General features: G+C 43.4%; 1 protein-coding gene across 1 annotated transcript in view; it reads right to left on the bottom strand.

Annotated features, from left to right (window-relative positions):
* LRRC9 (leucine rich repeat containing 9) overlaps nucleotides 1-13,730 on the bottom strand; it is a 469,353-nt gene that overhangs the window by 370,544 nt on the left and 85,079 nt on the right. The window contains exons 6-7 of the mRNA XM_030213856.1: nucleotides 9,273-9,343; nucleotides 810-992 (exon numbers count right to left, since the gene is read on the bottom strand). Of these exons, the coding sequence (XP_030069716.1) occupies nucleotides 810-992; nucleotides 9,273-9,343 (254 nt within the window). The remainder of the gene's footprint in view (nucleotides 1-809; nucleotides 993-9,272; nucleotides 9,344-13,730) is intronic.

The raw sequence follows: 13,730 nt of genomic DNA, 5'->3' as shown, positions 1-13,730 counted from the left end.
AAACCATATATGTGCAAACTTTTGATGAAAGAAGATTGAAAAGAGCTGTACAACAATAGCTGCTATCCTGTATTTTTCTGATGTCTGAGATAGCTATCTTTGTCAGTATCATCAAATGATATCACATACTTGTATGACTGAATCATTCTGCCCCTCAATACATTTTGTCCAAAGATGGCAGGATATCAGTCCTTATAAAATCTTCCCGCCATCCCAAGGAGTTGTTATTCTGCAAGATACAGCTACATATTGAACTGAAGGGGGGTGGCACATGCTTAACAGAGCTTCTAAGAAAACTCTGGAACCTTTAGAGCCACTGTTATGACCCAGATATTGTCCAGTCTCTAAAGGAGATGGCATGGATGGGCAGACTGGACAGGCCATACGGTCTTTATATGCCTCCAGTTTTCTATTCATGTAAACACAGATATCCTTCTGTCCTTGGAGAATAACTGTTACAGTCAATAAGCTTTGCTATCTGCTACAGTTTAAATCCTCAAAAGTCAATCTTCATTTTTAAATGGCAACATCTTGTAGATGACTCGAGGGTGTGCATGAATCAGATTCCAAAAGGGATCTATAGACTGATTTTCAGCTGAATGGTTGTCACACCAGTACAAAAGCTTATGAAGAAGTGGTGGATAAATTAAGGCTGAAAAAAATCCGAGCTGTCAAAATGAAGGTCTATGGTGCCTCAGCTTTGGATCTGAATTAGAAACAGCAGGAGCAAAGCTAAAGTATGTTCTTATTCAAGCATGGAAGGAAGCTAGACATTTACAAAAAAGAATTATGGATGAAATCGTACTTACTTCTGCTAGATCCTTGATCTGTCTATGAGTCACATCATATGTATCAAGTCTTTGCAACTCAGGCATATGAAACAGCACATGTATGGCATAATTACAGAGAAGACAGACAGGATTAGGACTATATTGAAGATCCCCGAGACCTAAATCCTTTAAGTGAGGTATCCGAGCTAAATTCGTCAGTTCCTAAAATAATGGATGCAGTGAATCAAAACATTACTCTGAACCTTTTAAGAATAAGCATTTTCTCAAAAATCATTAACATTATACAATACAATAATTTTCATCAATAATAAAATCTGGTTGTACATCTAACATATATATCTTTAATCAGAAATACTAATATCCCATCCCAGCCTACCAATAGAAGGGGAAGTTTATTCATACCTGTTAATTTCCTTTCCTTGAGTTCTGCTAGACCAGTCCAGACAAACAGGTTATGTACCCCTACCAGCAGATGGAGGTAAAGAAAACTGAACTGTTCGTGACATCACTAGAATAAAGGCTGATACAGGCTGAAATCCTTTAATATGTTAATGCCAGAGTAGAAATGGAATTATTCTTCTCTATGTTTTTTTCACGAAACTCTTTTGGGAACCTTAGCAGAACTGAACAAGAATTATAAAAGCTATACCTTCAAAACTCCTGGTGCAGCCAGAAAGCAGACCAAGTCCCAGGAGATCAGTCTTCTGTCCTAGGCCTCTTTGCAAACAGTCGAAGTAACTTTGGACATGGACGGAACTGATTCTGTGACAGACTTTTTGCGAGATCTTATTCATCTGTACTGCAGGTGAGGCACCTTGCCAACCCGAGACAGGGCTGAGATGCCACCCCCGCCCCCCCCCCCCCCCCCACGGGTCAAGTTCTGGCATCTCCTCCCTTCCTTCCTCCACCCCATTCCCTGAGTTTACCTTCTTTCTTCATGTTCCAAAAACCGGCAGTGGTAGCCATTCCCATATGCTGCCCTGCCGCCGGCACCAGTCTCTTTTCTACTGTGGCCGCCTCTGAAGAAACAGGAAGTTACATCAGAAAGGAGGCCACAGTACAAAGAAGAAGTGGGTGCTGGTGGCAGGGCAGCATATGGGAATCACACCTGCCACTGCCAACTTTTGGAACATGAAGAAAGAAGGTAAACCCAGGTGGAGGAAGGAAGGGGGAGATGCCATTCCTGAAAAGAGTGCCACCTCAGGCCCCCACCTCAGGTGCCTAATGGTCAGGCTGCCCCTGCACCTTGCAGTGCACTCAGGGTTAAGGCATGTGATGCAGCACTGAACATGCCACCAACAGAATTCCCGGCCAAGCCCACACCTGCCACACTGGTTCTGATTTTCTAGCTTCTGCACTCCCGAACTACGTGCCCTGGCTCTAGGCGAACATATTAGTTCACCTCTCTCGTTTCTCAGCGGGGCTCTCCTTTCTCCAATTCACCCTCCAGCAAGGACGCTTCTGCCCCTGTTGGACTGCTCACCGCTTCTATCCTCCAGTGATTTCTCCCTTCTCCAAGGATCATTGGGAATAACTACTGCTTGCCTGAGCTTGTTCAAGCATCACCGCTTCAGCTCTCCAAACTCTGTTTCCATCCATGGTAAAAAAAGACCGAGTGTACAGCCTACCACTATCTCAGAGGAGTCCACTGACCATCACTAGGTACTCTTGGGAGCTTCAGTGTGTGAGAAGGGGCTGGGGTCTTCTTGCACCATAGAAGTGCAACCCTTTGGGACCCTTGGACCCAGCAGTGGTCCCAGCAGGACTATCTGAGGTGTGACTTGCTTCTGGACACTCACGAGGAAGACTCAAAACAGTACTCCAGCAATCACTAGGGACTAACTTTGCCCAGGACCTTGACAAGCTTTTCCAAATCATCTCCAAAGAGAAGCCATCCCAGAAAAGGCAGCTTGCTTAAGCTCATCTTGGAGGCAGAGTCTGCTGTTCAGTTTGCAACCACAGCTATCTGTGAGTGACCACCCCCATCCTCACCAGAAGAAGATGCAGATGTGGTCATATAAAACCAGCCAGGAAGAGAACTCCCGATTCAAAATAGGCTACCTCCAGCAATTCTGGCAGCTGCTGCACTCAAAGCAGTTCGGGCTGAGTGACATAGCACCCACAAACAGAGAGCTTGACCCCCACTGTGGCAGATAAAAAGGCCTGGTTAGGGAGCTGTTCTAAGATAGTGGTCTCTCTGATCACTGTTGTGACCAAGGCATCCACTTTGGGGAGGTGGAGCTGTGACCAAGGCATCCACTTTGGGGAGCTGGATCAGTCAGTGCAGGCTACCTCTATAGTAGGTACAGCCTGCTTAGGCTACTCATATCCCTGAGAATGGTTTCTGGTTTACAGTTTAAGATTTATTAGGTTTGATATACCGCTCTTCCTGAATTTATAACTGAGCAGTTTATAAAAATACAAATTCTAGAAGGAAAGGAACATATCTTAATAGGATAGAGGAATAAAGAGTAGCAGAAAGTAAAAGAAAAAGTTGCAGGCAATATACACCTGCCTCTGGACCAAGCAGCATTAGCGAACTGAGGACTTGAACGTGCATACCCTGGAGGAAAGGAGGGACAGGGGTGATATGATACAGACATTCAAATATTTGAAAGGCATTGATCTACAAACAAACCTTTTCCAGAGACAGGAAGATGGTAGAACTAGAGGACATGAATTGAGGTTGCAGGGAGCCTAAGGAAAAATTAGGACTTCCCTGATAATTTTCTTTCCTTTAGTCGCAGCAGATGAATCCAGGAACTGGTGGGTTGTATCCATCTACCAGCAGATAGAGATAGAGAACACTGAAAGAAGGCAGTGACCCAGTGTGCCCAGGGTCCTTCCATCTTTAGTGCATCACACATTCCAAAGAAGAGAAAGACAAACAGAAGCAAAACTTTACTCACAACAAAACCTATCACTGAACTGCAGTGAATAAAACCTTAAACGAAGGAAACATGTTACTCTTCTCTTTCTTAGATTTCTCATCAAGTCTGTTATGCCTCACAAACGAGAGGTGAGAAGCCCAAGTAGCAGCCCAGCAGATTTCTAGAACCGAAAACATGCTAGTCTCCACCCAGGAGGAAGCCTGCGCCCGCGTGGAATGCGCCTTTAAGGCCTCCGGTGGAGATTTCCCCATCAGAATATAAGCAGAAACAATCGATTCCCTAAGCCAGCGAGCAATGGTGGCCTTAGTCGCCAGAAAACCTGTACACAGAACAAAGAGGTGATCAGAATACCGAAACTCGTTCGACATCTGCAAATATTGCAACAAAACTTGCTAGACATCCAAAAGGCGCAGTTGTCGAAAGGAATCTGGGCAGTTCTCCTTTCAAAAGGAAGGGAGAAAAAGAGACTGGTTGAGATGAAACGCCAAAACCACCTTAGGCAGAAACGAAGGTACCGTTCGGATCGTGACCCTGGACTCTGCGAACTGCAAAAATTGATCCCGACAAGAGAGGGCTTGAAGTTCCAACACTCTACACGCAGACACCATGGCCACCAAAAACACCATTTTGAGCATAAGATCTTTCTCCGAGGCCAGCCGAAAAGGCTCGAATGGCGCCATCTGCATCGCCCGCAGCACCAGACCCAAACTCCAAGTAGGGCATGGACTACGCAATGAAGGACGAAGTTGCAAGGCCCCCCACAAAAAACGTACCATATCTGGATGAGCTGCCAACGACGAACCAGCCACATGGCCCAAAAACAAGCCAATGCTGCCACCTGAACCCAAAGGAATTGTAGGCGAGACCTTTCTTCAAGCCTTCCTGCAAAAAGGCCAACATTTGGGAAACCGATGCCCGAAACACCGACCAAGCATAGACCGCGCTCCAAGCCTCAAAGGTCCGCCAAACTCGGGCATAGGGTGCAGTAGTAGACTGCTTGCGAGCCCGCAGTAAAGTCACAATAACCTTGTCAGAATATCCCTTCTTTCTCAATCTTGCCCTTTCAAGAGCCAAGCCATAAGACCAAAGTGGCAAAGATCTTCCATAACCACTGGTCATTGATGCAGTAGGTTCGGCAGTAGAGGAAGATGGAAGATGGAATGGAGTCTCCATCAGCAGCTGCATCAAATCCACATACCACGGTCAACGCGGCCAATAAGGGGCTACCAGAACATTAGTCTCAGGTGACGTTGAATTTGGTGAAGAACCCGCATGATCAAGGGCCATGATGGAAACACAGAGAGAAGAGGGGACAATGGCCATGGCTGTGCCAGGGCATCCAACCCTGTGGAACCGGGCTCTCTCCTTCTGCTGAAGAACTGTTTGACCATGAGGTCAATCCCTGGGGTGCCCCAACTGCAACAAATCTTCTGGAATGCTTCCGTCACCAGTTCCCATTCTGCCGGATCGAGGGAATGGCGACTGAGAAAGTTGGCCTGTATATTGTTTACTCCGGCAATGTGTGCCACTGACAAGAGTAGGAGATGCCATTCCGCCCATAACAGAATGGCTGCCGCTTCCACGGCCAACTCTCTGCTCTGAGTGCCACCTTGGAGGTTGATGTAGGCCATCACTGTTGTATTGTCTGACAGTACTCGCACAGCGTGCCCCTTCAGGATCTTGTGGAACGCCAGAAAGTCCTGCTGAATGGCCCTCAATTCCAAATGATTGATGGACCAACTCGACTACACCACTATCCACAGTCCCTGAGCATAGTGGTGTAGGCAATGACCCCCCCCCCCCACCCCGAGAGACTGGCATCAGTGCTCACCAGAAGCCATTGCTGGGTAGCGAGGGGCATCTCCCACTGCAGATTGTCTTCGATGAGCCACCAAGACATGCTGTTCCTGGCCTCCGGAATCCAAGGCAAGTGTTGCTGATATTCCTGAGACATCGGAGACCAGCGACAGAGCAAGCCAATCGTCCAGATACGGATGGACTTTGATTTCTTCTCTCCGCAGAAATCAGCCACCACCACTACCTTGGAAAATATGTGAGATGCTGTAGCCAGCCCAAACAACAGCGCCCGAAACTGAAAATGTTGGCTCAGAATCGCTGATGAGGAGGCCAAATTGGAATATGCAAATATGCCTCCTTCAGATCCAGCAATCTAGAGATGGGAGAAACTAGTGAGGCAATTAAATTTGCTGACGACACAAAGTTATTACATCTCGAGAGGATTGTGTAAAATTACAAGAGGACCTTACGAGACTGGCAGACTGGGCATCTAAATGGCAGATAACGTTTAATGTGAGCAAGTGCAAAGTGATGCATGTGGGAAAGAGGAACCCAAATTATAGCTACGTAATGCAAGGTTCCACATTAGGAGTCACCGACCAGGAAAGGGATCTAGGCGTCATCGTTGATGATACATTGAAATCCTCTGCAAAGTGTGCGGCGGCAGCTAACTAGAATATTAGGTATTATTAGCAAAGGACTGGAAAATAAATGCCTTTGCATCGCTCCATGGTGCGACCACACCTTGAATATTGTGTTCAATTCTGGTCACCGCATATGAGAAAAGGCTAAAGTGGCTAGGGCTCTTCAGTTTGGAAAAAAGACGGCTAAGGGGAAATATGATAGAAGTCTGTAAAATAATGAGTGGAATGGAGTGGAACAGGTAGACGCTGAATCGATTGTTTACTCTTTCCAAAATATTAGGACTAGGGGGCATGCAATGAAGCTACAAAGTAGTAAATTTAAAACAAATCTTCACTCAACATGTAATTAAACTCTGGAATTCATTGCCAGAGAATGTATTAAAAGCAGTTAGCTTTGCGGGGTTTAAAAAGATTTGGATGGCTTCTTAAAGGAAAAGTCCATAGACCATTATTAAAATGGACTTGAGGAAAATCCACTGCTTATTTCTAGCATAAGTAGCATAAAATGTATTGTACTGTTTTGGGATCTTGCCAGGTACTTGTGACCTGGATTGGCCACTGTTGGAAACAGGATGCTGGGATTGATGGGTCTTCGGTTTGTCCCAGTATGGCAATACTTATGTACTTGTGTAACTGCTGTGCGCCCACCCTTTGGTAAAAGGACCCCTAAATGAACCAGGCAAAAATCAGGCTTAATGGTTCACCTGAAATGTTTTCATGTTAAAACTAGCACAAATTATTATAGTTTATCCAGCCCTGCTTTACATAAAAAAAATGTAAAATTCATATTAAATAGCAACATAATTTAGATAACAATTATGTAAATTTTAAATTAACAAAATAAGCATCTTCATTCTCAGAGGTCAATATTCAAAAATAAAAATCATATAGCATCCTGAAAATTAAGGGGTCAATATTCAAGGGCAGCAGTGACAGCATTTGTTTAAACATTGGCTGCCACATTTTTTTAAAAATACACATTTTCAGCACCACCATATGGATATGCAGCAGCACTGAATATACTTATAAGGTGGTCACTGCCACCAGCAATATATATTGTGGTGATATTTAGCTGCTATACATACAGCTATGCAGTTTAAAAATTTAAGACTGCTTTTTTTCTGGCCTAATTTAATCTACTTAGCTATATGAATATTAGCTGAATATTGCTGATATCCATCTAGTTAACTGTTCTGCCCTTACTCCATCATAACATTAGCCATATATAGACACAGTAAAGGATCCAAGATGGCCGCACTCCACTAAGACGCTGCGGGTCGGGATCTTACCTTTGAGAAACAATGCCAAAACGTCGAGGGAGAGTAGCGGCTAGAGCTTCCCCGCTACCCCCTCCATTGCCTGGTCCTATCGACCGATTCTTTAGACCGCCGGGTTTTGCCTCTGTAAGCGGGATGCTGCCAGCTGGGAACGCCGTTGAACTGGAGACTTCGGCTTCCCTTGGCCTTGATGTCACGCTAAGCCCTGCTACGCGTTCACCACCTCCCCAGCCGATTGGCGCGAGTTCTTTCCTCCTCGGATCGACAGGGTCCACTCCGGAAGGTACAGGGGGCCCTGTAGAGCGTCGATCGGAAGCACAGCTAACATTGGAGAAGAGAACGGAGGGCAGTCTGCCCAATGCGACGCCGCAGAGTGAGGGGAGAGGAGCGGAGGAACAGAGTCGGATTCTTGAGCAGACTTCCATAAGGTTTGAAATTCCCAAAGTGTTAGTAGAAAAACCAAAATAAGTGACATTAGATACTTTATGGGATTTAGTGTCTAATTTGGGACAAATTTTTCTTAAGCAAAATAATGAGACGTTACCAAGACTAAAATCTTTGGAGACTGATTTTCAAAAAAAAGAAGAGGAGTTTAAAGCCCTGGAAGGCAAACTTGGAAAATTAGAGGAAAAAGTTGATCAAAAAATTTCGAACTTTGAAGTAATGCAATCTACGATGATAAAAGTTTTGACCAGTCTTAGGATGAAGACTGAAGTGTTTGATAACTATACTAAAAGTCATAATTTAAGATTTGTCAACTTTCCCAGAGTACAAAATGTAACCCCTCAGGAAATGCTAAAACGCTATATGCGTGAGATCTTGGACATTCCTGAACAGAATTTTCCACCCTTTACCTTGGTTTATTATATTCCTGGGAAAGACCTAAATCGGATACCTGAAAAACCGATAGACATCTCTCTTTTGCTTGAAACTACTGACTCTGAACTTGCCTCAGCTGCCACTTTGGTGGCGACTGTGGCATTATTGCCGGATAAGAATTGGATATTCCGCATGTTTTTCCGTAATAAAGAAAAGCCTTTTTTAGGGTTTAAAATTCTCCTGTTTCCGGATGTCTCTAAGGAGACTAGACGGCGGAGGAAACAATTCTTACTCCTAAAGCCTGAAGTTTTGCACTTGGGGGGGTACCTTTTTTTTTTAAGATACCCTTGCAAATGCATAATAAGGCTTGGGGGGAAAAATATGTATTTATGGAACCTGCTCATGTATCTGCACTTATAGCCTCAGCAAAATTGGATAAGCGATAAAGAAACTAGGCAACCCCACTTAATGTAGTGCGATATCCAGTTATATTTTCTTTTTCTGTTTATTCCCAGTATTTTTCCTACATTTTGGATTCCTGATTTATGGACTTGAGTGTCAATTTCTTATGAAGAGTGAATTATTTTACTTTACTTGATTATGTTTTTCTGAGAAAGATTTATGTATATGTATTAGAAGATACTTTCTAAACAAGATGTTTCTTGTAATAATCTGAATAATTGAATAAAAAAAAAATAACATTAGCCATATATAGATGTACCAATTAGAAAGCTTTCAATGGCACTATCCAGCTAGTACTGCTGAAACTACACAGATAGGGGTACTTACACTGCAAACTCCTCACCCATTCCCTACCTGTTATGTGCCTGAAATAGGAATTTCTGCATTAGGTGTTTGACATGTCAGCACTCCTAATGCAACAAACATGCTGAATTGTTATGCAGTGTCACACTGTTAACATGATTTTAAATTCACATTAAACATATGCAGTTTAGTAGATACATCACTAAATTTCCCCACTTCACAAATATAATTTCATCCTTAGCACAATGGAGAAAGAAGGAAAGAAGGAAGGAAAGAATTCACACATACCTTGAAGGAGCATATCCTGTTGCCAGAGAGGTTTAATCTTTCTATTTGTTCATTTGGATCTAAGCAGTTCCCTACAAGAACAGAGAAGATAAAACATAATTAGATACAGGCAAATGTAATAAGCTGTGCATTAAGGATGTGCACAGAAAATAAGCAGTTACTTAAGGAATAATTTTTTTTTAAGAGTACTTTTCCCCAATGCAGTAAACTGATGTAATGCCCTATTTCAAGGAACCTGCATAAAGTAAATTTAGGCAATTACAACTCATTCAAATTATAGCAGTTAAACTCTTGTCACTCCTCTTTAGAAATCAGAGCACTGGTTACCAATTGTATATAGCATTTCCTTACTTGCTTTAGTGCATAAAATCCTTCTACTATTTTCTACTTAGATATTCAATCCCATGTTTTCTGACCAAAGTTCTTCGATCCTCACAGCAGAAACTTTTGGTTTGCTCTTTCATTTAGATCTATTGTATTAAACACTATAGGTCACTCTTTCCTCTCGATATTCAGCACTATTTAAGCAGGCAGGAACGGCTGGTTAAATAGCACTTAGCCGGCTATCCACAAATATTCAGTGCATCGCCGGCTAAGTTTGATGACCAAATTGGGCCACCCAGATAGCAGGCCTATCGTTGGCTGCTATAAATTTAACTGGCCAGTGCTGAATATTGGCTTAACCAGTTAAGTTTAAACTGGCCAAAAATAAACCAGACATAAAATTTCAGTCACCGTAAATGACCTGGCATTTAATATCCAGTCTCACCGCTGACTGCGGGGGTTAGCTGGGCTGCCTCTCGCAGTCTGAATATCGGCCCCAATATCTTTAATGTCACTGGTCTTTCACAATGAAACAGTCTCCCTGGATATTTGAGACTGGAAATGTCTTAGAAATTCAAGACAGGTTTAAAAATGTTTCTCTTTGGCAATGAGGTATGTGTGTGTGTGTGTGGTGGGGGGGGGGGGGGGTACAGAACTGATAAAATATCTATATTTTCTATCTGTCCTATTAGTAACTATTTTCTTTTATTTTCATGAACAATTGTGTCTTGTTTAATTGTATTTTAATCCTGTCAACCGCCTAGATAGGTCTCTAACAGGTGGGGTATATCAAATAAAATTGAAATTTAACGAAATGCAAATTATTTATGGTGCTAAGAGTGTTTGCAGAAAACAGTTGTAATACAAACAGTTTTCTGCACTGGTTGTTCGTGTATAAATTTTTATTTATTCTCCTTGAGAATTTTATTTATTTGTATTTATTGGGATTTATTAACCACCTTTATGAAGATTCACCCAAGGCAGTATACAGTAGGTACAGTTTAACATCAAACTTACAATTCTGTTAACAACATAACAATAGTAAAATGTACAAGTATAACTATAAATACAATGAAATGGCCCCTTCTCAATGAGGCAAGGAACAAATCTGCTGAGATGCAGAGAATAAATGAATATTAAGTGCTGGCTATAGCAGCACCTAATATTCAGGCCCCCAGCTTCTTCTCCCACTAGGTTTGGTGGACCCTTATTTTAAATATATTGGGAATGGTCAAAGGGGGGCAATCCATTCAGCTCACTACAAGTTTTGGGATAATGGGGGTGTGGTCCATTCAGTTGCTATACTATTTTTTTTTAACACATTGGGGGTTAACTTCTTGCTCATCTAGCTTATCTATGAGAGGCAGATGAATGAGAAGAATTGCAGGTAAATCATGCTGGCACATGTTGGCATAACCTACACTACTGCTAGCACTTTAGTCCATCCCTGACAATGAGTTAAAAGAGTTAAATACCTAGCATTAAAAAATATGCATAAGTCTTTGGGCAATCTGAACTCTTCATTTAGAGATAATGGCTAATGCCTTCTTTAACAAAGAATTTAAATGAACTGTGTGCTAATGTCTGTGTAGATTTTTAAGTGTAAAACTTATTCCTGCATTGTTCAGTAAGCTCTGCATAGGAAATAAAATGTGCAGAACCCAGTGCAAAGCTCTGTGTAGAGCTTATGCTTTATTATACTGAGCTCTGAATGTGTTTCCCTCTTTAAGGTAACAGCATTGCTTCAATGGTGCTCTGAGTGCTTGCCTAAAACAATCAATTTGAAGAGTTGAAAACAGCATCCCTAACAGGGTCAACAAACTCCGCAGGGCCCACTTGTGACACCAAGTCCAGTTGAGGGTGGGACCCACCAAATGACCCTACCTCCTTCCCCCCCCCCCTCCCCCACCCCATCCACCCAAAGAAACCCAGGGAAATCTACTCACTTCAGACCTCGTGTGTGCACACCGTGATCCAGGAACAAAATGTCTGTCGTTACTGCAAAAATTAATTCAGCTACAGAGGGAACGGAGACTTCGTCAAATGAGTTTTCTGCCACCAGGTTGTGTGTGATTCCCTGCAACTTTCCCATGTAATGACACCATCTCCATCACATACAGTTCAAAAAGAACCATCTGCCATGCTTGTGTGCCGGGACCTGAAGGCCCACACTGCTAGCTAGCCAGCGTAACAGAAGCACCCATCAGTGCCACATCTGCATAGCTGTAGATATACAGCCCTCCCCCAGCCCCAAAATGCAGAATCAGCTGTCCTATCTCCTACAACAAAAGGACTGCCACCTCCTAGCTGAGCAAGGATGGACAAGAATGCTGTGCATCAGCCTGCCATTTTGCTCACTCCCAAACCTGTCTCTCTCTTTTTTTTATTTTTTAACTGTCAGCCCTGTCAGGGAAGAAAGAAAACCAGTTCCCAATTCCTTTTTTTATTTCAGAGCTTGGAGGGGTGGGGAAAATGGAAGAAATGGACTTATCCCTATCGCACTAGAGCACCAAGGCAGCCCAGCACGCAGAGCAAAGGCCCCTAGAGTCAAGGCTCCAGGCAACTGAGGAGAAACTAGCAGCCTTCCTCCCCAACTCATCCAGTAGTCTGGTTGTGGCTCAGATCCTGGGAAGGAGTCCCCTGGCAAAACTTCAAAAACAGAGCCAAGGGCCATAGACTAAGACTTGGGGAGCATGGCTCAAAAGCTGAGAAAAATCAACAAAAAAGAAATTGCCGCACCAGTCCATCTCTATCATCTGCTGGAGGCAGAGAAATCCTGGAGCATTACAGGATGCAACAACTGTTATACTGGATGTCATCAACAGACTCTTCAAATCTCTGCCTCCTTCTGCTAGTAAGAGGATATAACCCAAAGGCCTGAACTGGTCTAGCAGGATGATAAGTGACATAAATCACACAGCAGCCTCATACAAACAAGCTAAGTAGCTACCATTTTTATGAAATGACTGCTTTACTAGGATAGTTTTTCTGTAATAATATTTCACCACGTACTGTATTCTTGGAATCACAAAACATATTTTATAACTTGCTTTTAAACAAAGAGAAGTTACTCACCTGTAGCAGATGTTCTCCAAGGCCAGCAGGCCAAGTTCTCTCACAGCTGGGTGACATCATCTGACAGAACCCGGTGCGGACGCTGACTAGCAAGATGAATGTCGAATGCACTGATGTCTTCCTGACCAATGCGGAAGCGTAGGTCCTTCAGTCAGGTAAAATAGCTAAACAATACAACTCCAAGGAAAGATGGGAAGATATGCGAGAATACTTGGCCTGCTGTCAAAAGAACATAAGAATAGCCATACTGGGTCAGACCAATGGTCCATCTAGTCCAGTATCCTGTTTCCAACAGTGGACAATCCACCTCACAAATGCCTGGAAGAAACCCAATTAGTAGAAACATTCCATGCTACCAATCCTGGGGCAAGTAGTGGCTTCACCCATATCCATCCCAATAACAGAGTATGGACCTTTCTTCCAGGAACTTGTCCAACCCTTTTTTAAACCCAGATACGCTAACCGCTGTTACCACATTTTCTGGCAGCGAGTTCCAGAGCTTAAATATTTCCTCCTATTTGTTTTAGTATTTCCATGTAATTTCATTGAGTGTCCCCTGGTCTTTGTCTTTTTGAAAGAGTGAAAAATCGATTCACTTATCTGTTCTACACCACTCAAGGTTTTTATAGACCTTCAATATATCTTCCCCACCCCCCCCCCCCCCCCCAAAGCTGTCTCTTTTCCAAGCTGAAGAGCCCTCTAACCTCTTTAGCCTTTTCCTCATACAGGAGGAGTTCCATCCCTTTATCAGGGCCAGATTATAAGTAGGGTTTTACCTGGACATGTCCTCTTTTTAAGGACATAGTCGGCATCTGGGCGGGTTTTGCCAGCCTGCCATTTGTCCAGATGTGCAGATGAACAGGCAGGCTGGCGAGAGGATGGACAGACGGGCCTCAGGGTCGCCTGTCCTCCCCTCCTTTACCTTAATGTAGTGCCCTAGTGGTCTAGTGACCTCTTCAGAGCAGGAACGAACCCCCTCTTCAAGCAGCAGCCTCACGAGACTTCTGCAGAAGTCTTGAAAAGTCACTGCTTGAACTCTCAGCAGCCATTTTGAATCAG

The sequence above is a fragment of the Microcaecilia unicolor genome, chromosome 9, assembly GCF_901765095.1.
Source record: "Microcaecilia unicolor chromosome 9, aMicUni1.1, whole genome shotgun sequence".
NCBI lineage: Eukaryota > Metazoa > Chordata > Amphibia > Gymnophiona > Siphonopidae > Microcaecilia > Microcaecilia unicolor.
Note: the sequence above shows the minus strand (reverse complement) of the source record. Positions and strands in the feature narration are given on the sequence as shown.